Here is a 25,474-nt window from a genome sequence, read left to right as displayed (position 1 = left end):
CCTCCAAGGGGTGGCTTTCCCCACTGGTCCCTGAGGGTGTCTGAGTTTTCAATCTGAAGGCCAATATACTGTGAAGCTATTTCTGCTTGGAGCCAGAGGAGGCTTAACAATAATAGAGAAGAAAACAGTTGCCCTATTTCTGCTTTGGGGTCCTGCCACATTTCTCTCCTGAGACGCTAGTCCACAGGGAACCATTTTTTCGAATGGTGGGAGAGAAAACTGAGACTACACATAGGAAAAGGGAAAGCAGCAGCAGCTGAGGATGCAGCTGCTCACCAGGCACAGGTGGAAGGCAGAGGGGGCAAGTGAAAAGGCAAGGAGAGGGCCAGGCAAGGTGCCTCACACCTGTAATCCCAGCATCTTGGGAGGACAAGACAGGCAGATCTCCTGTCAGGAGTTCGAAACCAGTCTGGTCAACATGGTGAAACGCCATCTCTACTAAAAATACAAAAATTAGCCAGGCGTGGTGGTGTGTGCTTGTAATCCCAGGTACTCAGGAGGCTGAGGCAGGAGAATTGCTTGAACATGGGAGGCAAGCAGTGAGCCGAGATGGCACCACTGCACCCCAGCCTGGGTGACAAGAGTGAAACTCCATGAGAAGGAAGGGAGGGAGGAAGGGAGGGAAAGAAAAGGTGGGAGTGGATGTGGTGGGAGGGTGGCTCTATTTGTTTGGAGACAAGGCCTTGCTCTGTTGCCCAGGCTGGAGTCCAGTGGCATGACCTAGGCTCTCGGAAGCCTCAAACTCCCAGGCTCAAGCAGTCTCCCACCTCAGCCTCCTGAGTGGCTGGGACTACAAACATGCACCACCATGCCTGGCTAATTTGTGTATTTTTTTGTAGAGATGGAGTTTCGTCATCTTGCCGAGCTGGTCTTGAACTCTCGACCTCAAATAATCCTCATGCCTCAGCCTCCAAAAGTGCTGCGTTTACAGGCATGAGCCACTGAGCCAGGCAACCTAGGAGGGTGGCTTTGGAAGCTGGAAAGTCACTGGTGGGAGTGAGGATGAAGAAGCTGCTGGGGGCCAGGTGCAGTGGCTCACACCTGTAATCCCAGCACTCTGGGAGGCCAGGGCAGGAGGATCACTTGATGTCAGGAGTTTGAGACCGACCCGGCCAATATAGTGAAACCCCATCTCTACTAAAAATACACAAAACCGGCCAGGCAGTTTTTTGGCTGGCCAGCACTTTGGGAGGCTGAGGCAAACAAATCACAAGGTCAGCAGTTTGAGACCAGCCTGGTCAACATGGTGAAACCCTGTCTCTACTAAAAATACAAAAATTAGCTGGGTTTGGTGGTGGGCACCCATAATCTCAGCTATTTGGGAAGCTGAGGCAGGAGAATTGCTTGAACCCGGAAGCAAAGATTGCAGTGAACTGAGATTGCGCCATTGCACAACAGCCTGGGCAATACAGGGAGACTCCATCTCAAAAAAAAGCTGGGCATGGTGGCGTATGCCTATAATCCCAACTACTCGGGAAGCTAAAGCAGGAGAATCACTTGAACTGAGGACCTGGAGGTTGCAGTGAGACAAGATCACACCACTGCACTCCAACTTGGGTAACAGAGCAAGACTATCTCAAAAAACAACAACAACAACAAAAATGAAACTGCTGCAGGTTTGAAAAGGTATGATAATGATCCATCAGCTGGGAGAGCCAAGAGAGGAGGGAGACGGGGCAAGGTTGTCCGGCTGCATTGCAGGTTCATTTCAAGTCAACAGGCGTCAATTTCAGGTGGGTCTCCTCAGCACTAGAGCAGATTTTTCTCCACCCACATTCAGCTGCACAGATCAGGTACTTGCAGGTGGAGCCTTAGGTTTAATAAGGACTCGGTTTCTGCCAGATGAGTATGGCGGTGAGCGGGAGGTGAGGAGAAAATGTGTGTAAGAGAGTAGCTGTAGCCGTGGGTCAAGGAATTAGTCTGTGGGAAGGCATGAGGGGGCTGAGGGACAGTGAAAGGTGATAGGGCCAGTGGGACCTTGGAAGTGAGGTTTTGAAGGGAATGAACCAGAAAGATAGGAGACGTTTGTGCACTACGGCTTTCCTGTAATCCTAGCATTTTGGTGGGCCAAGGCAGGAGGAGAACTTGAGGCCAAGAGTTTGAGACCAGCCTAGGCAACATAGCAAGACCTTGTCTCTACAAAACCTCTTTTTTTTTTTTGAGACAGAGTTTTGCTCTTTTTGACTAGGCTGGAGTGCAGTGGCACAATCTCGGCTCACTGCAACCTCCGCCTCCCAGGTTCAAGCGATTCTCCTGCTTCAGCCTCCCAAGTAGCTGGGATTACAGGCACCTGCCACCACATCCGGCTTATTTTTGTATTTTTAGTGGAGACAGGGTTTCACCTGGTTGGCCAGGCTTCTCTCAAACTCCTGACCTCAGGTGATCTGCCTGTCTTGGCCTCCCAAAGTGCTGGAATTACAGGTGTGAACCACTGTGCCTGGCCAAAAAAAAATTCTTTTTTTTTTTGAGATGGAGTTTCGCTTTTGTTGCCCAGGCTAGAATGCAATGGCACGATCTCAGCCCACTGCAACCTCCGCCTCCTGGTTTCAAGAGAGTTTCCTGCCTCAGCCTCCCAAGGAGCTGGGACTACAGGCGCGTGCCTGTTTTTCTGTGTGTCTGTGTGTGTGTGTGTGTTTAGTAGTGATGGCGTTTCTCCATGTTGGTCCGGCTGGTCTCGAACTCCCAACCTCAGGTGATCCGCCTGCTTCAGCCTCCCAAAAGTGCTGGGATTACAGGCATGAGCCACCACACCCAGCCAACAACAAAATTTTTTTTTGAGACAGAGTTTCAGTCTCGTTACCTAGGCTGGAGTGCAATGGCACGATCTTGGCTCACTGAAACCTCCACCTCCTGGGTTCAAGAGATTCTCCTGCTTCAGCCTCCCAAGTAGCTGGGATTACAGGTGACCGCCACCATGCCCATTAATTTTTGTATTTTTAGTAGAGACAGGGTTTCACCATGTTGGCCAGGCTGGTCTTGAACTCCTGACTTTATGATCCGCCCTTCTTGGCCAGAGTGCTGAGATTACAGGTGTGAGCCACCTCGCCTGGCCCACCACTTCAGGGCTTTTGTATTTGCTGTTTCTTCTCCCCGGGATGTTTTTTCTCTAGCTATTCCCATTCCCATGTGAAAACATATGGCATACACTCATACACGATTCATTCAATAAGGTAAACATAAATGAAAATTAAAACCAGTTTTTACCTCAGATTGACAAATGTACAAAAAAGGATGCAGTATTTTGAGATAGTGGGGAAAATTCCTTTTTTTTTTTTTTGAGACGGAATTTCCCTCTTATTACCCAGGCTGGAGTGCAATGGTGTGATCTCGGCTCACCGCAACCTTCGCCTCCTGGGTTCAAGCAATTCTCTTGCCTCAGCCTCCTGAGTAGCTGGGACTACAGGCACGCACCACCATGCCCAGCTAATTTTTGTATTTTTAGTAGAGATGGGGTTTCACCTTGTTGACCAGCATGGTCTCGATCTCTTGACCTTGTAATCCACCCGCCTCAGCCTCCCAAAGTGCTGGGATTATAGGCGCCTGGCCGAAAATTCCTTTTTAATATAGAAATCCCAAGAATTGTTACAGTGCTAACGGAGGGTAATTTGGTGAAATCTTTCAAAATGCAAAATGTACCAATTTGCAAGTATTTTAGCAGTCCACAACAAGAAGGTAAGTTAGATGCCATCTGCTTGAGAGAAATTAGAATGGATGTTCCAAAACTGCATTTTACTTTCTGTAAAATGCAGCCAAATTTAAATGGAGAGGGAAATTCAGAGCCTCAGAATTTATACTGGAAAAGGAGAAAAGCTTATCAAAATTGAAGAAGTTTTGGAAAAGAACAGCAGAAGACACCGTGGCTTAGTGCCTGGCTCACAGCTATAATCCTAACACTTGGGAGGCTGAAGTGGGAGGATTGCTTGAGCCCAGGAGTTCAAGACCACCCTGGGCAACATAGTGAGACCCGACTCTTAAAAAAAAAAAAAAAAAAAAAATTAGAGCAGCTGGGCGCTGTAGCTCATGCCTGTATTCCCAGCACTTTAGGAGGTCAAGGTGGGCAGATCACTTGAGGCCAGAAGTTCGAGACCAGCTTGGACAACATGGTGAAACCCCACCTCTTCTAAAACTACAAAAATTAACCTCGTGTAGTGGCGTGTGCTTGTAATTACAGCTACTCAAGAGGCTGAGGCAGAAGAATCGCTTGAACCTGGGAGGCAGAGGTTGCAGTGAGTGGAGATCACACCCCTGCACTTCAGCCTGGGCAACAGACTGAGACTCCATCTCAAAAAAAAGAAAAGGACACGATGGAGTATGGTTGTAGTCTCAGCTACTCAGGAGGCTGAAGTGGGAAGATTGCTTGAGCCCAGGAGATTGAGGCTGCAGTGAGCTGTATATGCATCACTGCACTCCAGCTTGGGTGACAAATGAGACCTCATATACTGCTGGTGGGTATATATGGTACAGATACTTTGGAAAACAATGTAGTACCGGAAGAAAAATATGGTAGATATTTTGGAAAATAATGTTAAAATATGTTGTGTGGGCCGGGCGTGGTGGCTCGTGCCTGTAATCCAAGCACTTTGGAGGCCAAGGCGGGCGGATCACCTGATGTCGGGAGTTCAAGACCAGCCTGACCAATACGGTGAAACCCCGTCTTAAAATAAAAAAATAAAAAATAAATACGTTGTGTGACCCAACAATCCCACTCCTAGGTATGTGCCCTGAAAACTCACATAGGGACACAAACAGGTATCACTAGGAATGGTTACAGCAGCATTATTTTTCTTTCTCTTTTCTCATTTCGGGTCACTGCAAACTCCACCTCCCAGGTTCAGGTGACTGATTCTCCGGCCTCAGGCTCCTGAGTAGCTGGGACTACAGGCGGGCGCCACTGCACCCAGATAATTTTTGTATTTTTAGTAGAGACAGGGTTTCACCATGTTGGCCAGGCTGGTCTCGATCTCTTGACCTCGTTACCCGTCCACCGCGGCCTCCCAAAGTGCTGGGATTATAGGTGTGAGCCACCGCATCCGGCCTGTATTTTATGTAGAGCGGTTTCACCATGTTGCCCAGGTTGGCCACGAACTCCCAGACTCAAGCAATCTGTCCCCCTCGACCTTCCAAAGTGCTGGGATTACACAGGAAACCACCATGCCTGGCTGGCATGGGTTTACAAGGATCTGAAGCGTCGGATTAAGCTTTGTGCGGGTTAAGAACGGGGGCCACTTGCTCTTTCAGAGGCTGCTCAGCTGTGGTAATTTTCCGCGGTTCTTCAGCTCTCCGGGCCAGTTTTACCTCATCTGTGAAATGGGGGTAGGCCCTTGAGGTCCCCCGTTTCCAGACATTTCTCTGCATTCCTCATGACCACCCAGACGAAGCTGCTATTGCCATCCCCCTAACAGACGAGGAAGGCTGTGACTTTCCCAAGGGTACAGAGACAGTAAATGCAGCCTCCACATTGGAACCACGGCAGGGTGGGCTCCAGGCCCCTGCTCTGAACCCCCTTTCTCTACGGCCTCCCCCATCACCCTAATAGGCCCTGCAGTGCAGTGGGGATGCGTCTGCTCTGGCGTCAGACCAGCCCGGCAATGCCACTGGCAAGCTGTGGCATCCTGGGTTAGTCACTTGCGTCTCTTCAGCCCATTTCCCTACGTGCGGAATGGACACCCCAAACACTTGCCTCAGCCAAAACAACACTTGGCTGACCAGGAGGAATTATGCGCGAGTCTCAAACTGCGTGACTTTTTGTAGGCGGGGGGGCGGGGGTGGGTTTTGGGGGGAAAAGGGACGCGGATCCCGAACACCGCGGCTCCAAGGTCTTCCCACTCCTTTCTCCCCTGGTTTCCTCCATTCATTCCCCCGCAGGGTGACCCTCGGTCCGCTGCCGCGTCTCCGCTCCCGCGCCCCCTCCTCCCAGTTTTTCTCCCCGCTACGGGACTGAAAAAAGGTCGTGGTCCCTTTAAGGTCCGCCCCTCCCTCTCCCAAAACTTCCCAGTGTCTGCTCTTTTCGATCCGGGACGGCCGGCCAGGCTCGCCGCCGAGCTGGTAGGGGCTGGGGGCGAGGGGTCCGGGAGGGTGACGGGGGCACTGGCGGGCGGCTCCGCGCGCAGCCGGGGGCCGAGGTCGAAGCAGCGGGGTGGAGGCGGGGCGGGGGGCGCGGGTCACGAGGCCGGGCAGGCGGCCTGGAACGTGCGGCCCCGGGAAAACCGTTCCGCCGCGTTTCGGTCTCGCGCGCCGGCGCGAGGGGCGTCCGGGCCGGGCGCGGGGGCGGGGAGGGGAGGGGCCCCCACTCCCCCTCCCCCCACCGCATTTCTCTGACGTTGGGACAGAGCGACCCCGCCCTTCGTCGAGGCCGGCCCCGCCTTCTCTCGTCACACGGGTCACGTGCCTCAGACGCGGCCCCGCCCCCGTGAGTCTTCCGCTAGCGTATTCGGATCTCCCCGGTGTCGGAGGGGTGGGGGGAGGGGAGGTGGCCGAGGTCCCCAGCAGGGCCCCCTCCCCAAACTTTATTTCCCTTTACCGGCAGACCCACCAGGCCTGTCCCCCTCTCGTATTGCCACTGACCCCATTTTTTCTGAGAAAGGGTCTGGCTCTGTCGCCCAGGTTGTAGTGCAGGGGCGTGATCACAGCTCACTGCAACCTGGAACTCCTGGGCTCCAGCGATCCTCCCGCTTCGGCCTCCGAAGTAGCTGGGACTACAGCCACGCGGCACCACGTCCGGATAATTTTTGTATTTTTTGTAATGACGGGGTCACGCTTCGTTGCCCAGGCTGGTCTCGAAGTCCTGGGTTCAAGCGAGTCTCCCGCCTCGGCATCTCAAAGTGCTGGGATTGCAGGTGTGAGCCACAACACACGACCTCCATTTCAAAGTCAGTTTCCACCAGGGCCTCAACTCGAGAGCCCCGGTCAGCCGGGCGGAAAGGTTCTGGAGAACTCTTTGGGCGTCCACGCATTTCTCACGACGCTAGCTTCGCTTCCCCCACCCTTTGGCGACATTGTCACTTGCCAATAGCTTCGCTGAGGTGCCCACCGCCCTCCCCCCCACCCCGCCACACGCGCGGGGCAGTCCTATAACGTTAGCTTCTGGGTTAATCCTCGTTTGCCTCGCCGCCTGCCGGCGATAACTGGAGCGCTCCTCTCCCCACCCTCAGGCTCAGCCAGTTGGGCTTCGCTGGAGGCTGGAGATACCCTCCGGCATTCTCTGCGGGGCAGTGCGGGTGGTCTTCCCCCGCCCTTGAGGAGGAAAGGCCCGACGCAAGCACAGATCTCAAGAACGCCTCTCCTGTGCAGGGGGCTTGCGATGTGCCAGGTGCTGCACTGGGCACTTGGTAGGTGGCCACCCTCTCCAAGGTCGGGGCCAGGACCTCCTATGGCGCTCAGAGGGGTCGAGCTGTCAGGTGAAAACCACAGGGCTGAGTGATGGCTTTGGGGGGAAGCCTGGGGGTCTGGGACGGCAGGGACCTGTGAACTGAGATCGCACGGACAAGATGACTTAGCCCTTAGCTCCTGCCGGAGGGGTAGTGGAGGGACTTCCAGGTGGAAGGGACTGCACCGGCACAGATCAACAGTGAGCGGAAGAGCCTTCTCCCAAGGGAAACTGAAAGGGGTTGCGACTGAATTTAGAACTGGGCAGGGTCCGAAGACAGTCGGCAGCAGCGAGTGGTTTTATACTGAGGAGGATGATTTGGCATTTTAAAGAATTCCTTCTAAAGGTGGAGAAGAACAGGGTATAGTGATCGCGACAGAGATATCTTGGGAGTCCGTGTCAATCTCGGTCTAACCTTCCGGCGCGCACACAGCAGGAGCTGCATGAATACTCTGGGTACTCCAGGCCGTCGCTCTCGAGAGGGGGCCCCGCCTCTGGGCAGCGACTGAAAGCACATTTGCGCATGCGCTTTTCGCCTTCGCTCGACTCCGAGACTGCACCGAAAAGCGCCTATCCTGGGGTGGGGCTCCCCATTTTTATCCAATCAGAGCGTATCAGTGGTCCTACCATCTGGTGAGAGGGTGCGCTCCACTCTTTATTGACCAATCACTGGAGACGCAAAAGAATGGGCATCCGTAGTAACCACTAGAGAGAGACCAAAAAAGGGCGGGGCTTCCTTGTTTCTTGCGAAGTGGCGCGGAAAGGTAGTCATTGTGACTGGGTGCTAAAGGCTTTCGGCTTGACGGATTAGCGAGGAGACCAGTGGAAGCGGGAGGGAGGCGGGGATTCTCGGGCGGTTTGGTGCGCCGCTCCTATCAGGTGCTGTTAGGGAGGCCGGCGGCCCTAGAAATCCGACCTATTAAATTGGATTTTATTTTAAGGCGGCGGGGTCGACGGAATGACTGGCAGAAAGCGATCACCTATAAAGAGTGTCTCAGACAAACGAGGGCGGCCCCTCCTGCAGAACGGCGTGGGCAATGTCCAATAGGCGCGCAAGGCGTGTGGAGGCCTACCCTCCCCCCGCGGCGGGACCAGTGGCTCCCCCTATCGGGTGGGGGCGGCGAGTGACGGGCGTGTCCCTCCCCCAATGAGAGGCGGGGGGAGGCGGGTTCTGCGCCGCCATGTCGCGGAGGCTGCTGCCCCGGGCGGAGAAGCGGCGTCGGCGGCTGGAGCAGAGGCAGCAGCCGGACGAGCAGCGGAGGCGGTCGGGAGCGATGGTGAAGATGGCAGCGGCGGGCGGCGGAGGCGGCGGTGGCCGCTACTACGGCGGCGGCAGTGAGGGCGGCCGGGCCCCTAAGCGGCTGAAGACTGACAACGCTGGCGACCAGCACGGAGGCGGCGGCGGTGGCAGTGGAGGAGCTGGGGCGGCGGGCGGCGGCGGCGGCGGGGTGAGGCCAGGGCCCTGGGCGCCGGGAAGGCCAGGAAGTGGGGGGCAATTTCCCACTTGAGGGCATTTTATTTTTTTGAGGGACCTCTGCGCACGCGCCCAGGCCCTCGCGCCGTTGAGGGGGTGGGGGAGGGGGAGGGGCGGCCGTTGGGCAAACGGCGGGGTTTGCTGGAGGACAGGCGCTTGCGCCTGCGCGCAGTCCGGAGGGGGGGTGTGGGGTGCGCGGAGGAAGTAGCTCGTGAGGCGATTTGCCTAGTGCGCAGGCGCTGCGGGCTGGCGTGGGGGCGGGGGGCCGGGCACGCGGCCGGGCCGTTTTTCCCCCCCCCTTTATCGTTTTCTTCGCTGGCCCCTTGCGCAGGCGCAGTTCTCCCGCCCGGCCTCGTGGGCGGTTGGGGGAGCGTTTCGTGATTGGGAAGGGGTGGGCGCCGGCCTTGTCCTCTCGAGTGGGGAATTCCGTCCGGAGATCGCAGCTTAATTAAAGGTCCAGCCTTGTTTCTATACAGAAATGGATGTGTTAGAGCATAAATGCCAGAACAGAGAGTATCTTCCCCCGTTTTTGTGGGCATTGAAAAATGAGAAGATGGACTTGTGAAATGCATTTTTGCTGTTTAGGAATTAAGCGAAGCTTTAAAACCATCACAAGCTTGCATACAATTTCCGAGGATTCACTGGATAAGCAAGGTTTTATAAACCAAACCTCCCTGGCCATGCTGGAAGCATTTCGGCTCCTTGTAACTCCCTACGAAAACACCAGTCGTTGTTTTTGGATTGAGGCCCAGTCCCCACTTTATACAAAATCTTGAAGTCTTGCAGTGCAGCCTGTTTGCAGGGGTGTCAGGGGTTTAGGAGTTAGTTGTTAGCGACTTGATCTTCCTCAGGCCTTGTCCCACAGGTTTTAAAGATATCTTAATTGAATTATTAACGCTCTTCGGTGAGGTTTGGGGCGATACTGGGATTCCCGATTTGCAGGGAGGGAAATGGGCCAGGAGAGTTGAGGTGAATTAGCGTAGGTGGCACAGCTAGTGAGGGGCAGGGCTGAAGTTGAGAGTTCCCACCCCCCCACCCCCCCGTGGTTCGGGTAGTTTGTTCTTGAAATAGAATCCTATGCTACCCAATTACATGCACTTGTCCCCAGTGATTCTCAGTCTTGAGGCTGTCCCCAGAGCCCAGGAAAAGTGGAAGTGAGTTAATCTTCCTGATGACTAGAGGCGGCTTCTATGTGTGGGTGGGTATAAGATACTTCCAGGAAGGAGCAGTCTTCGGTCTTAATGGTATGGGTTGGAGTTTCTTCTCTTTCTAAAAGACGGGTTTTGTCTTTTTCGTAGTCTGACCTAGGCAGTAATTTTCAAAGCAGGTTTTGGTGGGAGGGTGATTCAGGATTAGAAGGGGTCAAGACTGGCCTAGCTGCCCAAGTTTCTGGGGCACGTGTTGTTTTTTGCTGTCACTGAACCCCGGTGTGAGTGGTGGGGAACAGGCGTACTTAGCTGGGTGATGATGAGGGCAAAGAACTTGGGACACATCCAAAGGGGATGTCCTCGTTCAGACTGTAGCTGATAGCTGTTAGAACCCTTCCTGCCATTGTGTCTCCTTTCCAAGCTACTCTTTGTGCATGTTTCCTTGGTGGAGTGGACCAGTGGGAAGAGAGGTCCCTGGAAGAACGTAAGGATTTGGGGCTTGTATGGTCCTTCCTCCATTCTGCCTTCCTCAGAAGCTACAGGAAGAGCCAGTGGGCAAGTGGCCACCTACTCAGGACCACTATTCTGCTGATCCAGAATCCTTCTGGGGTGATGGGCTTCAACTGCTGCCCCTGCTCTGTCCTGCGCATCCTTCCTGGGTAGCATCCAGCTGTCTTACCTGACTGGGTCTACAACAGCACAGAGGCCAGTGCGCCTTCATCTTGCACAGCAAGAAAGAATTCTTGTTTCTGCTTCCTTTCTTAGGAGAACTACGATGACCCGCACAAAACCCCTGCCTCCCCAGTTGTCCACATCAGGGGCCTGATTGACGGTGTGGTGGAAGCTGACCTTGTGGAGGCCTTGCAGGAGTTTGGACCCATCAGGTATTGGGCTTGGGCCAAGAGTTGGGCTTCCAAAGTTGACTCCTTGGTGTCCTTGTGTCTCTACGATTTCTGGTTGGAAATGGTGATTTCTTTGCCATTCTGGTCTAGGTTCTGTGGCTTCTCTGCTTTTGGGCTGGCCATTGTACTCTGTGTCTCATGGCAGCAAATTCCATGATCCTTTTTCCTTCCTTCCTTCCTTCCTTCCTTCCTTCCTTCCTTCCTTCCTTCTCTGCCTTGAAGTCTCTAGTCAGTGTTCTCTTGTGAGACAAGGCAGGGTCTCACTCGGTGGCCCAGGCTTGACTGTAGTGGCACAATCTCATGCAGGCTTAGGCAGTCCTTCCACCTCTGCCTCATGAGTAGCTGGGACTATAGGCACACGCCACCACACCCAGCTAATTTTTGTTTTTATTTTGTACAGGCAAAGTTTTCCCATGTTGGCCAGGCTGGTCTCAAACTCCTGGGCTCAAGTAATCAGTCCACCTAGGCCTCCCAACTTTTCGGGTTACAGGCCACTGTCACTGTAACAGTGAGCCACTGCTCCTGGCCAATAATGTTTTATTCACCAAATAGTTACTGAATGTGTGGTGCGTGCTGTATACTGCAGATACAGGAGTGAGCACAGCTCTTCTGGATTTCTTCTCTTAGAAAGTTGCCCACCAGAATGATTTGTACTTGACAGCGTAAGTGCAAGAAGCCTTTTGTGGGCAGCATCTGACAGTCTGGTGAGGAGAGGTCAGGAAGGCTTCCCAGAGGAGGTGATGGCTGAGCTAGACCTCTTTGACCTGTGGTACTACTTGTGGCACTGAGTGTTCAGTTCAGGGACCACGATAGGTTTGCAGAGGAGTCCAGAAGCCATGGAATAGTCAGTTCTTAAGAAATTGAATGATTCCCTTTTATCCATTTTCCTGAGAGAACTGAAACCTTTTTTTCTCTGCCAGCTATGTGGTGGTAATGCCTAAAAAGAGACAAGCACTGGTGGAGTTTGAAGATGTGTTGGGGGCTTGCAATGCAGTGAACTACGCAGCCGACAACCAAATATACATTGCGGGTCACCCAGCTTTTGTTAACTACTCTACCAGCCAGAAGATCTCCCGCCCTGGGGACTCGGATGACTCCCGGAGCGTGAACAGTGTGCTTCTCTTTACCATCCTGAACCCCATCTATTCGATCACCACGGTATGTGCCAGCAGACATTCTTTGTGCCTTGTGAGGTCTCCTGTCTTCCCTTTTCCCCTATTCCCTCCCCTAAGCCAGACTGACCTGCCAGTGCCTCTTCATCTTGCCTCTGTTTGCTTTTGCAGGATGTTCTTTACACTATCTGTAATCCTTGTGGCCCTGTTCAAAGAATTGTCATTTTCCGGAAGAATGGAGTTCAGGCCATGGTGGAATATCCTTTGCTGGAAAACAGGTGTTTCTTAGGGTAGGGACTCTTACAGGGCTTGGCAATGGCCATTCTTTGAGCCAGTGTTTGTCTCCTGACCACGGGAGTACCCTGCTATATGCCAGGTGCCTTCACAGAGCCCAGTGACTGAGCAGGGAGGCAGTTACAGAATCAGGCATGTCATGTGGTTGTGTAAATCTGAGGGGAGAGAGCAGTGTTAGGAGATACAAAGGGAATTAATTTTTATTTTATTTATTTACTTTTGAGGCAGAGCCTCGCTCTGTCGCCCAGGCTGGAGTGCAGTAGCACAATCTCAGCTCACTGCATCCTCCACCTCCCGAGTTCAAGCAATTTTCCTGCCTCAGCCTCCTGAATGGCTGGGACTACAGGACATGCCATCATGCCTGGCTAATTTTTTTTAAATTAATTAATTATTTATTCTTTGAGGTGGAGTTTTGGTCTTGTTACCCAGGCTGGAGTGCAATGGTGTGATCTCAGCTCACTGCAACCTCTGCCTCTTGGGTTCAGGCAATTCTCCTGCCTCAGCTTCCTGAGTAGCTAGGACTACGGGCACACGCTACCATGCCCAGCTAATTTTTTGTATTTTTAGTAGAGACGGGGTTTCACCATGTTGACCAGGATGGTCTCGATCTTTTGACCTCGTGATCCACCTGCCTCAGCCTCCCAAAGTGCTGGGATGACAGGCTTGAGCCACAGCGCCCAGCTTTATTTTTAATTTTTGTACTTTTAGTAGAGATGGGGTTTCACTGTCTTAGCCATGATGGTCTTGATCTCCTGACCTCCGTGATCCACCCACTTCAGCCTCCCAAAGTGCTGGGATTACGGGTGTGAGCCACTGTGCCCAGCTGGAATTTATTTTTAAAGATGTTTCTTCTAAGCCAAATACGAGTGACCAAGGTCTGGGGAACACAGTCTCAAAGAGGTCCTGAGAAGATGTCGCCCTGGGAAAATGAATTTAAAAGGGATGTGGGGCTGGGTGCAGTGGCTCGTGCCTATAATACTAGCACGTTGGGAGGCCAAGGTGGGTGTATCACCTGAGATCAAAAGTTCAAGACCAGCCTGGCCAACATGGTGAAACCCTATCTTATAAAAATACAAAGATTAGCTGGGCGTGGTGGTGGGTGCCTATAATCCTAGCTACTCAGGAGGCTAAGGCAGGAGAATTGCTTGAGCCTGAGAGGCGGAGGTTGCAGTGAGCTGAGATTATGCCACTGCACTCCAGCCTTGGCAATAAGAGCCAGACTCCATGTTAAAAAAAACGGGTGGGGAATGTGGGAAGGTTTCTGAGGAGGTAATGTCCTATTTCTACGAGTAAATAGGAGCTGATATTCAAGGTGGAAGAAACAGCCTCTGCAAAGGTTGTAAAGTCGGAAGGGGCTTGTGTTGGAGAAACTGAAAGACCTGAGGACTGCGGAGTAGCTGGCAAGTGGACAGGAGTTTGTAATAGACATGGAAAGAAGTTTTTAGGGCATCCTAGACAGATAGCAGTGTGATGCTTCAGGCAGGGAAAAGCCACTGATGGACTTCGTGGGCAGAGCTGTAATCGGGTTGATGTTTCAGAGTTAGTCAAAGGGTCTGAGAGAGGACTGAGATGAAGGTAGTGTGGTGGCAGAAGAGGTTGCTGGTGGGCATAGGTTGGGGTGCAGATTGCGAGAGAACTCTGGCCAATAACTTCACACCCAGGGCAGTGGTCTGTTAACCTGAGGCTAGTGGCTAGGCAGTGAGCTGATCCCAAAGCCACATACACCATGGTCTGTGGTCACTGTCTTGTCCTTATCCCTTTTTGGGGCAATGAAGCCCTTCTCAAAGATCTCCTGTGTTGGGACTTTCCTTAACTTGACTCACATTTGACTCTGTTCAAAGTGCCCAGCGGGCCAAGGCCTCGCTCAATGGGGCTGATATATATTCTGGCTGTTGCACTCTGAAGATTGAATACGCAAAGGTACGTTTGGGAGGTTGACTGCTCATAAGCTTCCAGGTGAGCTGGGGAATGGCTGACGTCAAGTCTTGTCTTCTTGCAGCCTACACGCTTGAATGTGTTCAAGAATGATCAGGATACTTGGGACTACACAAACCCCAATCTCAGTGGACAAGGTAATCCTGACGGCCACTTTGTTCTAAATATATTCACCTTGCCTTCACTCGACTAGTGCATTTCATAGGCCTGGGCTCAGGGTTATGTAATGCCATTGGGCTCCCCATGGACATGGGAGGGCCTTGGGGTCAGCTCTTGACACCTTAGTGGGAGAGGGGGAGTAAGGAGCCTCCATGGGTTCTCGCTGCTGCTTATGGTCCTCCAATGCTGCCCAGGAAACCTGGATGGGTGGGGAACAGGGCCTCAGGAGGATGAGGCATGGGGGTGGCTCCTTTGAGAGTCTGGCTAAGGTCACTGATTCCATTCTTGCTGAGCCAGGAATTGTCCTCTTGTTCTATGCTGTTGAGAGGGTCTGATTTGGGGGAGTGACAGTGTGGGGGGTAATGAGGTCTCCTGGGCTCTTGCAGCGAGTCTTTGAGCAAACTGACCCTGTGGAGGTGAGACACTCTGGATTGGATCAGGGCGGACATGCCTCACATCATTTGTTGCGGGGACGAAACATCTCTGCAGGGGGCCCAAATGGACAACCCCCTTCCTAGTGTCTGTCAAGAATGGTTTGCCTTTGGTAGGAGGGAGAGGTGGAGGATTGCCTATGAAACAGCGGCAGCCCCCCAGCAAGACCGTCCATCTCTGTGTCTGTCTTGGTCTGATAACGTCGGACCAGTCCATGGGCTGAGGGAGGAGGCTCGATGCTGACATCGCACAGGTCCTGAGAGGCCAGAGGCCCCCATTCCTAGGCAGGCCTGTCTTGCTCGCCTTTGCATCTGGGAAGCAGTGGGCAGGGTGGGCTAGACTCTCCCCAGGATCCTCACAGTGGGCCCTGTGGGCCTGGCTGCTCCCTTCAAAGGTCAGAGGCAAATTGGTGACCAAGTGAATGTACCAGAGCGGGCAATGGCATTACATGACTGCTAACAGAAACATGGCAACAACCATTTCTTCTCCAAGGAACATAAATAGAAGATGTGCAGACCGGCAGGGGCTGGCTGTGCATTGGTTTTGATGCCTCTCAGCTTTGGCAGCCCCAAGGCTGGGGCCAAAAAAAACGAGGGCTGATGAGGTGACCTGGAGTGAGGGCGGTGCTTCGCCACCCCTCAGGAACCATACTTCAGCGGCTCTGCCTCTGCACATTGCTCACCAACACACAGGGTAGAAAACCACTAGCTCTTCCTGGAGAGAACAGAACATGCAGCCTCCACCACGTCCCCAGAAACAGCCGCAGACTTGAGCTCACTACATCAAGAACACCACACCGCGCTCCAAGGAACAGCTACAAGCACAGAGACAGAGGCATACAGAGACAAAGAGAGAAAGAGACGCAACATGGCAGCAGACACTGCTTTTTTATTAAACATTTTTTAAAAAAGTCAAAATCCAAGCAAACTTGAACCCGAGAATGTACACAGAAGTAGGAAACACAGAGAACAGAGCTCTCCCAGCCAGCCAGCGAGCGGTGCTCTTTTCGGAGAACGTTTCATAGACTGAAGTAGATTCCATGGGCCTCCAAGACAATAGGATCCTCTCTCCATTCCTCGCCATATGGGTTTTGTTTTTTAAGTCCTTTGGTTTGGGGAGGGTGTTCTGTTTTCTGTTTTGATATTTTTTTTTTTCCTGCAGTCACCGGCTGCCAACATAATCTGCACCAACTGGAGATCAAAAACCAAAAAAAAAAAAAAAAAAAACTTAAACCAAACAAAAAATCAAAAAACCAAACAGACCAAAAACCAGACAGCCAAACAGCTCAGAGGCACACAGTTACCTGCTGGCGGGTAACCAGGCGTGCTCCCAAGGCCAAAAGCGCGAGCGTAGTGGGGCCACTGGCACACCTCATACCAGGAGACACGCACACGGAGCGCTACACAGCCAGAAGCACCGCACCACCGCACTGCAGCACATATTTGAGGAGGTGACAACACGGAGGGACACTACCCACTTCATACACCTTTATTTCCACTTTTCTGATATCTTCTGAGGACAGAACATCTGTGAGCCATTTTTGATTTAATCAAAATACTGACTTTTAAAACAATTCTTTAAAAAAAAATTGTAGCGGATGTGTACCGTGACTTGTATTTATGACTGTAAAACCATGTGATGCAGGGTCGCAGTGTATGTTTGATGGGACGCCATCTTTCAGAACTGTGCTAACTCACTGTTGAAGCGTCCAATGGTAAGAGAAAATACAGATTTGTTTTTGTGAAAAATGGACATTGTACTCTGTACTTCTGCTGTAAGTAGTCCTTTCCATCTTTGTAATGACTGTTAACACAACCCAGGCTGGGTGGCAGGAAAGGGCAGTGGTTTCCAGCCCTGAGTTTTGGAGTCAGCCAGACCTGGGTTCAAATCAGGCTCAGCCACTGACTTTGTGACTTTGGGCCAAAGTGTCTTTTAACTGCTCAGTTAAAAGTTAATGACTCAGTTTTCTTATCTGTAAAATGGGGCTACAATATCAGAACCTACCTCATAGGGTTGTTGTGAGGAATATGAGAAGCTGTGATGTCTGTAAAGCGCTTAGCCCAGTGCCTGCCACTTAAGCGCTAAGTTAACGGCAGCGATTATGAACTGCTGGGGTCGGGGTGGATCTGCGCCATTGTTGGGTGTGGGAATGTCGATGCCTTGTACATGATTGCTTCTTTGAACTGATTTTGCTGTTGCCCTGCTTGTCAGCTCCTAGTCAGTCCCTCTTGGGCTGGGAGGACTGGGAGGGAGGGGGGACTGGGATTAAGAAAGAAGAGACCTAGAGAGATGGTCTAGAGCTCCTAGATCTTTGGGGGCTTTGGGGATCAAGATTTCTTTCCTCCTGGGTTATTTTCTTGGTCTTAATCTACTCTCCCTTCATTGGGAGTCAGTTTTGAAAGCTGCTTTTGGCCCCCACAGTATTATCAGCTTCCATAGCAGCTGCAGGTTCCTCAGAGGGCCCAGGAGCTGGGCTTCCTCCCAGGGCCAGGGCAGGTGAGAGCACACAACCTGGCCTTGTCCTTCACAGAACAAGATCAGCCCTTTGGTATGAGTAGGGGAGGGAGAGTGGGTGCCAGCTTTGAGACTCGGGCTTCATGCCTGCCATAGGTTAGATCACGAAAGGGGGAGGGATTCCGCCCTTGAGGAAGGGAGAGCTTATAGCTTTCAGGAGCTGGGGTACTCGGATCAGCCTGTGCAGTCAGGAGGGAGGGAGAGACCCTAATTTCTGAGTGAGACTCTTAACTGTTTTCTCTGTCTGCAGGTGACCCTGGCAGCAACCCCAACAAACGCCAGAGGCAGCCCCCTCTCCTGGGAGATCACCCTGCAGAATATGGTGAGGGCAGGGGGTTCCCCTCCGTGGACTCCCGTGGCTCATGTGCCCCTGCCCGCCGCCCGCCGTGCAAATTCTCACCCGTCCTCCCTCTCTTTCCTTCCCACCCCCCAGGAGGGCCCCACGGTGGGTACCACAGCCATTACCATGATGAGGGCTACGGGCCCCCCCCACCTCACTACGAAGGGAGAAGGATGGGTCCACCAGTGGGGGGTCACCGTCGGGGCCCAAGTCGCTACGGCCCCCAGTATGGGCACCCCCCACCCCCTCCCCCACCACCCGAGTATGGCCCTCACGCCGACAGCCCTGTGCTCATGGTCTATGGCTTGGATCAATCTAAGATGAACTGTGATCGAGTCTTCAATGTCTTCTGCTTGTATGGCAATGTTGAGAAGGTGAGCTGCCGCCAGAACTGCTGGGTCCCTCGCTTGAGCTTTGTATCTTGCTAGTCAGCACAGGGGGAGTCTGGTGCGGGGCGGGCAAGCCTGAGTGAGTGACTCAGTAAGCCCAGGCAGCCTGTTTGCACATGGGCTTTATTGGGTGTTTTGTTTTTGAATCACCATTGTTAAAAGAAAAGAAACAGGACTTTATCACATAAAACTACTAATATTTACCATTATATGAATATAGAGATTGAGAAAACATAAAAATGAACTCATTAATAGTGAAACACCATCATGTAAGGATTTCCTCCCGAAAACTTGAGACAATCTGGTGACACTGGGCCTTCCTGCCTTTCCATGGGACAGTTGGCTGGTGCTGGTGGTAACTGAGTGTCTCCCTGAGACTGGGTGGTGTTTGACTTACATTAAGGATCTTGGGAGCTTTTGTGCAGCTCCTGACTTGGTCCATTACTTAGAGTAGCTCGTAACACAGTGAAGTGATCTTACTAGGCACTGTTAAAGGTGCTTTACGTGTAGTGACTTGTGTAATTTCTCACAATCCTTGATGAGATGGGTGGGGGAAGTGGAGCACAGGGTTTAAATAACCTACCCAGGTTCACATAGCTTTTATGGGAAGCAGGACTCAGAGCCAGACTGCCGGGTTCCAGAGCCAGCACCGCTCTGTTGTAACCCAGCTGAAGGAGGATCTTACCTTCTGACCATAGGTAGAGAGATCCATAGGTAACATATGTCTGTGTGTCGCGGGCAAAATGGTGAAAGTGGCTGATTTTTTTCTCATTCCTGTAGAGTTTTCTGTTGTGCCCCACTGATGGGTTATGTTTCACAGTTAAAAACACAGCCCAGGCTCTGCTTCTCATCTGAGTTGAGCACTTGGTGTGGGCCAGTCATGTTTTTCTAGAGGTCCTGATTAACCGTGTGAGGACATGGGGACCCAGGGCAGGAGTTATTCTAACTTGGGAGGGACAAGAGAGTGGTCCCTGGTAGCCAGACAGAGGTGCTGACTGCAGCTGCTCTCCCCAAGGTGAAATTCATGAAAAGCAAGCCGGGGGCCGCCATGGTGGAGATGGCTGATGGCTACGCTGTGGACCGGGCCATTACCCACCTCAACAACAACTTCATGTTTGGGCAGAAGCTGAATGTCTGGTAGGTGCTCAGGCTAGAGAGGATGGCACAGGTACGGGGGAGAGAAAGGGAGGGGAACGGAGCCCTGCAGAAGAGCATAGTGGGGCTAAGGTGTTTACCCACACAGAAATGGGGTGCGGCAGGTGTGTTCCCAGACATTCTTCTGACACCACAGAAGAAAGTGGGTCAGCCTCGCCTTAGCTGTAGAGCAATGCCTCAAGGCAAACAGGGCCAGCTGAACCTCTGGAGGCAACAGAGGAAGGCTTGGGGGACAACTTCGGTTATGATAGAGGCTCCCCTTTCTTCCCTCTTGCAGTGTCTCTAAGCAGCCAGCCATCATGCCCGGTCAGTCATACGGGTTGGAAGACGGGTCTTGCAGTTACAAAGACTTCAGTGAGTCCCGGAACAATCGGTTCTCCACCCCAGAGCAGGCAGCCAAGAACCGCATCCAGCACCCCAGCAACGTGCTGCACTTCTTCAACGCCCCGCTGGAGGTGACCGAGGAGAACTTCTTTGAGGTGCGGACCGTGGAGCTGTGCAGGCAGTCGGTCCTCACCACAGCCGAAGCAGCCTGTTCATTTCTGACTTTTCTGCAAATAGCTATTGAACTCCTGTCCTGCCTGGCCCTCGGTTGAGTGCTGGGGACACAGCAGACGCCAGGACAGATAGGGATCCCTGCTCTCAAACTAGGCAAAGTGAGAATGGCACCAAGTTCTAGCAACAGTAGCATTTGCCACACTCCGTTGCATTTTTGGCAAGCAGGGCAACTGCTCATGTGCTAGGAAAGCTGCTTCACAGGCCCAGTGGTGAGGGCCCAATTTCACAACAACCACATTGGCGGAGCCTTGGGGTGCCATCACCCTGATGCCATCAGAAGGTGGGCCCCGTAAAGCTCCACCAGGGGGAACTGAGGCGGCAGGAAGGGAGGAGGAGGAACTCAAGTGGATCTGGCTATGGTCTGAAATGTTGGCCTTGAGTTCAGCAAACAGCCCGGTGCCAATAACGAGATGCTAAAGATGGGAGAGAGGAAAGCAGCTTCCCATTTCAGGCACCTTAATAGTGGTGTTGCTGGCCTTTATTATGGCACAGGGAGGCCTCAGGGGGTGTGATAAAATCTAGAAGGCTTTTCTCCCAAAAACTTCAAGTATTGAGTCTGCAGGGCCTGGGCTGCTGGAATCCTGTACAGCAGCCTTTTTGTTTCAGAGTTCATTTACTACCTGTTGTTTTTTGTTTGTTTGTTTGTTTTTTGCAGATCTGCGATGAGCTAGGAGTGAAGCGGCCATCTTCTGTGAAAGTATTCTCAGGCAAAAGTGAGTTGTGTGCCTACCTCCTTCCCCTAGTTAGGTCCTTGGTGGTTGATGGGCAGCTGCCTAGTTCCTATTGGGTCAGTCTAAAACCTTTGCTTTTCTTGCTTTGCAATCAGGTGAGCGCAGCTCCTCTGGACTGCTGGAGTGGGAATCCAAGAGCGATGCCCTGGAGACTCTGGGCTTCCTGAACCATTACCAGATGAAAAACCCAAGTGAGTATCTGTGTGTCCTGCAGGCATCACCGTGGTGACCTAATGGGTTGGCTGGCTTCAGGCCAGGGATATCTTTCCTGCTCTTGAGATAGGACCCAGGGGATCATCTCACTGTTGGTGACACAGGCAGGTGGGACCTGGTCAGGAGAGCAGGATCAGGAGATCCCCATGGGAGAGCCAGCCTGACTACCTGCTACCACCCACTCTGCCAGTTTGGGAGTTGCTCAGGCTTGTCCTCTAGGGAGGCGGCATTCTTCCTTTGCATCAGAGACTGGCTTAGGTATAGGAATGCCTCTCTCACCTAGGAAAGAGGCAGCACTAGCCAGCAGATGAAACTTGCCCATCCGGTTGCTGGGAGAGGCCCATTGCCTTGGGCTAGAGAAGGAGATAGGAATGGGATTCTCCATTGGAATGAAGGAAGAAAAGGAGAAACATTGCGCATAATTGGTCATTGGCTCATCTTGAAGCCTCACGTTGGGCAGTCACTCCTTAGACCCCTGCAGCTGACCTACAGAAAATGGGAGATGGGTGCAAAATTGAGGGAAAATGGGTTTGGGGAGCCTCCAAAGACAAAGGACCCAACCATACTTCTCTCTCCTTCTTTGCAGATGGTCCATACCCTTACACTCTGAAGTTGTGTTTCTCCACCGCTCAGCACGCCTCCTAATTAGGTGCCTAGGAAGAGTCCTATCTGAGCAGGAAGACATTTCTCTTTCCTTTATGCCATTTTTTGTTTTTTTTTGTTTCTGTTTTTTGCAGAAGATCTCGTATTATTTTTTTCTTTTCCTTTTTCTTTTTTTTTAATGCTAGGTTCATAGAGGCTTAACCTTAATGGAAATGCTGGAAAATCTGCAGGGGGAGGGAGAGGGGAACTGATAATCTCCCAAGATTAACCTTCACTTTTAAAAATTATTGTCCATGTGATTGTTTTTTTCCTGTTCATACATTTGTGCTGCCCATGTACTCTTGGCACATTTCAATAAAATTGTTTGGAAAATAAACACAGCGCTTGCTGGGATTCCAGGATGGATCTGCCCTCCTCCCTTTCACTATGTCCTAAAGAGGCACAGGCAGGCCTGGGCCCAGTCACAGGTCCTCTGGAGGCACACACAACCCTGAGAGGAGCAGGGTAGGCTGCAAACTGAGAATGGTGCTAGCAGCTGTCTTTGAGGAAAATCCAGCAGGCCTAGTGGTGTTCTTCCTCGGCCTTGCCCGAGCAAGCTCTGTTGGGTGTGGTGGGTCATCAGCCAATGCTTCCAGCACTTGCAGAGGCCAAGGCGGGCCAGATAACCTTGAGCTTAGGAGTTGAAGAGCAGCCTCGCAGCATGGCGAAATCTTACCACTACAAAAAAGTTGAGGTGTGTTTGATGACACACCTGTAGTCCAAGCTACTCAGGCGGCTGAGGCAGGTGGGTCAGTTGAGCCTGGGAGGTTAACACTGCAGTGACACCACCACTGCACTCCAACCTGGGTGATGAGAGACCTTGTCTCAAGAAAAATGGTTTCCAGCCTGGTCATGGTGAAACCCCATTTCTACTAAAAATAATAAAATTGGCCAGGTGCGGTGGCTCAAGCCTGTAATCCCAGCACTTTGGGAGGCCGAGGCGGGTGGATCATGAGGTCAAGAGATTGAGACCATCCTGGCCAACATGGTGAAACCCCGTCTCTACTAAAAATACAAAAAATTAGCTGGGCATGGTGGCGTGTGCCTGTAGACCCAGCTATTCAGAAGGCTGAGGCAGGAGAATTGCTTGAACCCAGGAGGCGGAGGTTTCGGTGAGCTGAGATCACGCCATTGCACTCCAGCTTGGATAACGAGTGAAACTCCATCTCAATAATAATAAAATTAGCTGGGCATGGGTGGCATATGCCTGTAATCCCAACTACCCAGGTGGGGGTGGATCACCCCAGCCCGGGAGGATGAGGCCGCAGTGAGGTGTGATTGGGTCACTACACTACAGTCTGGGCAACAGGGTGTGACCCTGTCTCAAAAAACCCTTAGTGTTCTGTATCATTTGAGAGTGACTTTACCCTTGCAGTATCATTGTGTGGATGTGTCATGATTTATTCAACCTGGTCCCAAAGAGTTACATGGGTCTTTACAAAATATCTTGGCCAACTTCCCTGATGATGATCAGTAGGTAAGTTCCTACCAGTGGAATTGCTGGGTTAAAGGATGTGTACAGCTGGATGTGGTGGCCCATGTCGGTAATCCCAGCACTTCGGGAAGCCAAGGTAGGCGGATCACTTAAGGCCAGTAGTTTGAGACCAGCCTGGGCAACATGGCAAAACCTGTCGACAAAAAATACAAAAGTGATAAGGGCATGGTGACAGGTCCTGTGCCTATAGTTTCAGCTACTCCTGGGGGCTGAGGCAGGAGGATTGTGTGAGCTGTGATGGCACCACTGTACTCCATCCTGGGTGACAGACCATATCCAAAACATAATTGCAACATATGGTAGATAACTCCCCACTTGTAGGTGTGAATCTGTGAAGATGCCTTGCTGTAGGGGGTATCACCTGGAAGGATCCTGGTTTAAGGACTGAGTACTATTGGAAGGAAGAGGTCACCTGCAAAGGAGCAGTTCACAAACCTTGGAGTTTATGCATATATGCTTGAGAATAGCCCACTTTGGGAATTTACTGTGAATAAGGAATTCTCTTTTTTGAGACTGTTGCCGTCTGGTGTAGAGCGGAGCGATCTCTGCTCACTGCAACCTCCACCTCCCGGGTTCAAGCAATTCTCCAGAGTAGCTGGGATTACAGGTGCATGCCACCATGCCCAGCTGATTTTTGTAATTTTAGTAAAGATGGGGTTTCACTGTATTGGCCAGGATAGTCTCGAACTCCTGACCTCAAGTGATCTACCTGCTTCAGCCTCCCAAAGGGCTAGGATTACAACTGTGAACCACTGTGCTGGGCCTTACATTGTTAACATTTAATGAAGTCACAAAAGCATCATTTAGCAAATGAACAAGTTTTGTTTCACTTTGGGAAGTTTCAAACCTCTAGACAAGGAAAAACTACAGTCATGTTGCAGCCATAAACAAAATCAACTGGGGGTGTTTTTAAGCCAGTCAAGGAGATAAAAAGTGAATTTTACCAGTTTGTCTCCTAGCATCCAATTTCATTTTCTGTTAGCAGTTCAAGTCTCCTTCCAGAGATATTACATACATATGCCATATTCTGTGCATGTTCAGCTATATGTATATCTTTTTATATATTCTGTTGAGATGGAGTCTGACTGTCACCACACCCAGGCTGAAGTTCTGGTGTGCAGTGGCGCGATCTCTGCTTGCTGCAACCTCTGCCTCCTGGATTGAAGCAATTCTCCTGTCTCAGCCTGTAATCTCAGGATTACAGGCACCTGCCACCATGCCTAGTTAATTTTTGTATTTTTAGTAGAGATGGGGTTTTACCATGTTGGCCAGGCTGGTCTCAAACTCCTGACTTCGGGTGATCTGCCAGCCTCAGCCTCCCAAAGTGCTGGGATTACAGACGTAAGCCACCACACCCAGCCCAGCTATACTTTTTTTTACACCAAAGGAGAAAAGGATCTCATTAAATGTTCTATTACATCACATTTTTCTCACACTTTTTTATCTTTGCATAGAGGTTTCAGAGTTTTCCATGATATAAACAGTCTGCTGTTGATGGGTAGTTAATAGTTCTGTCTTCCAAAAGAGCCTGTTTCTCTAGTCTGTGAAACCAGACAGGAGACAGGTTCATTAGAAAGAAAAGATACTTCCTTCAGTCCCATTGGCCCAGAGACATGTGTTCACCACCTTGCTCCGTGTCTCCCTAAGGAGCATACTTAAGCAGTTTTACAGTACTGTTTTATGCCCTTGGGTAACTGGCTTTTCCTAAGGGAGTTCCATTTTGTGTTTTTTAAGAACAGGAATTTTTTTTTTTTTTTTTTTTTTTTTTTGAGACAGAGTGTTGCTCTGTTGCCCAGGTTGGAGTGCACTGGAGCAATCTCGGCTCACTGCAACCTCTGCCTCCCAGGTTCAAGTGATTCTCTTGCCTTAGCCTTCCAAGTAGCTGGGACTACAGATGTGCGCCACCAGGCCTGGTTAATTTTTGTATTTTTAATAGAGACAGTGTTTCACCATGTTCACCAGGCTAGTCTCAAACTCCTGACCTCACATAATCCACCCGCCTCAGCCTCCCAAAGTGCTGGGATTACAGGTGTGAGCCACCACTCCCGGCTAAGAACATGAACTCTGGAGCCAGGTAATCATGCTTTAGCCTTTCTGAAGCCCAGCGACCTTGAACCTAGTGCGTTGCGGTGCCTGGGCCAGTTTCCTCTGCATACAGTGGGAAATAGTATGATCTCGTGGGAGTTCATATTATACAGTCAGCGCTTAATGTTGGCCCATCTGTACTCATTCCTTTACGTGGGTAAACTCACAGTCCTGCAAGTTTTTTTTCTTTTTAGTTTACTTGATATATACATGCATGATTACAAGCGCTGCTGCCATTATGTCCTTGAACTTTTCAGCTGTCACGAGTTATTCCATCATTATGAAACAGCACTGTGTTGAACGTCAGCGGGAACTATTTGCTTAGTCCAGGTTCCCACTGGGGCAAAGGGCAGTTTCTGAGTCTGGCTGTAATTGTGCCAGGCAACCGGAACTCGGCTGCCCTTAGTAAAGATGGCGGTACAAACGGCGTCATTGCTTGTCATGCTGTGGCATCGACGCCCTCGCTCAACATGGCGGCCTTTTGTGCCCGCCCCCTCGGCTAACGCGGGGGTTTGTGGGTCAGAATATTC

General features: G+C 51.5%; 1 protein-coding gene across 4 annotated transcripts; it reads left to right on the top strand.

The window, feature by feature from the left end:
- The first annotated feature begins 5,993 nt into the window (after positions 1–5,993).
- HNRNPL (heterogeneous nuclear ribonucleoprotein L) lies at positions 5,994–21,701 on the top strand. 4 transcript variants are annotated; one of them, XM_054250590.2, is made up of 13 exons: positions 8,527–8,814; positions 10,754–10,872; positions 11,811–12,048; positions 12,174–12,261; positions 14,122–14,216; positions 14,296–14,368; positions 17,587–17,658; positions 17,770–18,050; positions 19,081–19,202; positions 19,498–19,699; positions 20,434–20,491; positions 20,605–20,700; positions 21,309–21,701. In XM_054250590.2, exons 1-13 carry the CDS (start codon positions 8,548–8,550, stop codon positions 21,365–21,367), a joined length of 1,770 nt encoding a protein of 589 aa, XP_054106565.1. In that variant the 5' UTR covers positions 8,527–8,547; the 3' UTR covers positions 21,368–21,701. The 4 variants fall into 4 exon arrangements, with proteins under 4 accessions (XP_054106567.1, XP_054106565.1, XP_054106564.1 ...); XM_054250592.2 differs by lacking the exon at positions 8,527–8,814 and adding an exon at positions 5,994–6,045 and having other exon boundaries at positions 17,587–18,050; XM_054250589.2 differs by having other exon boundaries at positions 17,587–18,050.
- The last annotated feature ends 3,773 nt before the right edge of the window (positions 21,702–25,474 follow it).

Source organism: Callithrix jacchus, chromosome 22 (genome assembly GCF_049354715.1).
Source record: "Callithrix jacchus isolate 240 chromosome 22, calJac240_pri, whole genome shotgun sequence".
Lineage (NCBI taxonomy): Eukaryota > Metazoa > Chordata > Mammalia > Primates > Cebidae > Callithrix > Callithrix jacchus.
Note: the sequence above shows the minus strand (reverse complement) of the source record. Positions and strands in the feature narration are given on the sequence as shown.

What these genes read in the sequence shown, in the direction of transcription:
- HNRNPL (XM_054250589.2), top strand. Translation starts at nt 8,548, where the DNA reads ATGTCGCGGAGGCTGCTGCCCCGGGCGGAGAAGCGGCGTCGGCGGCTG. An exon ending in CAGGAGTTTGGACCCATCAG is followed by an intron (nt 10,873 to 11,810) that starts GTATTGGGCTTG and finishes TTTCTCTGCCAG; the next exon opens with CTATGTGGTGGTAATGCCTA. An exon ending in CCGAGGAGAACTTCTTTGAG is followed by an intron (nt 19,700 to 20,433) that starts GTGCGGACCGTG and finishes TGTTTTTTGCAG; the next exon opens with ATCTGCGATGAGCTAGGAGT.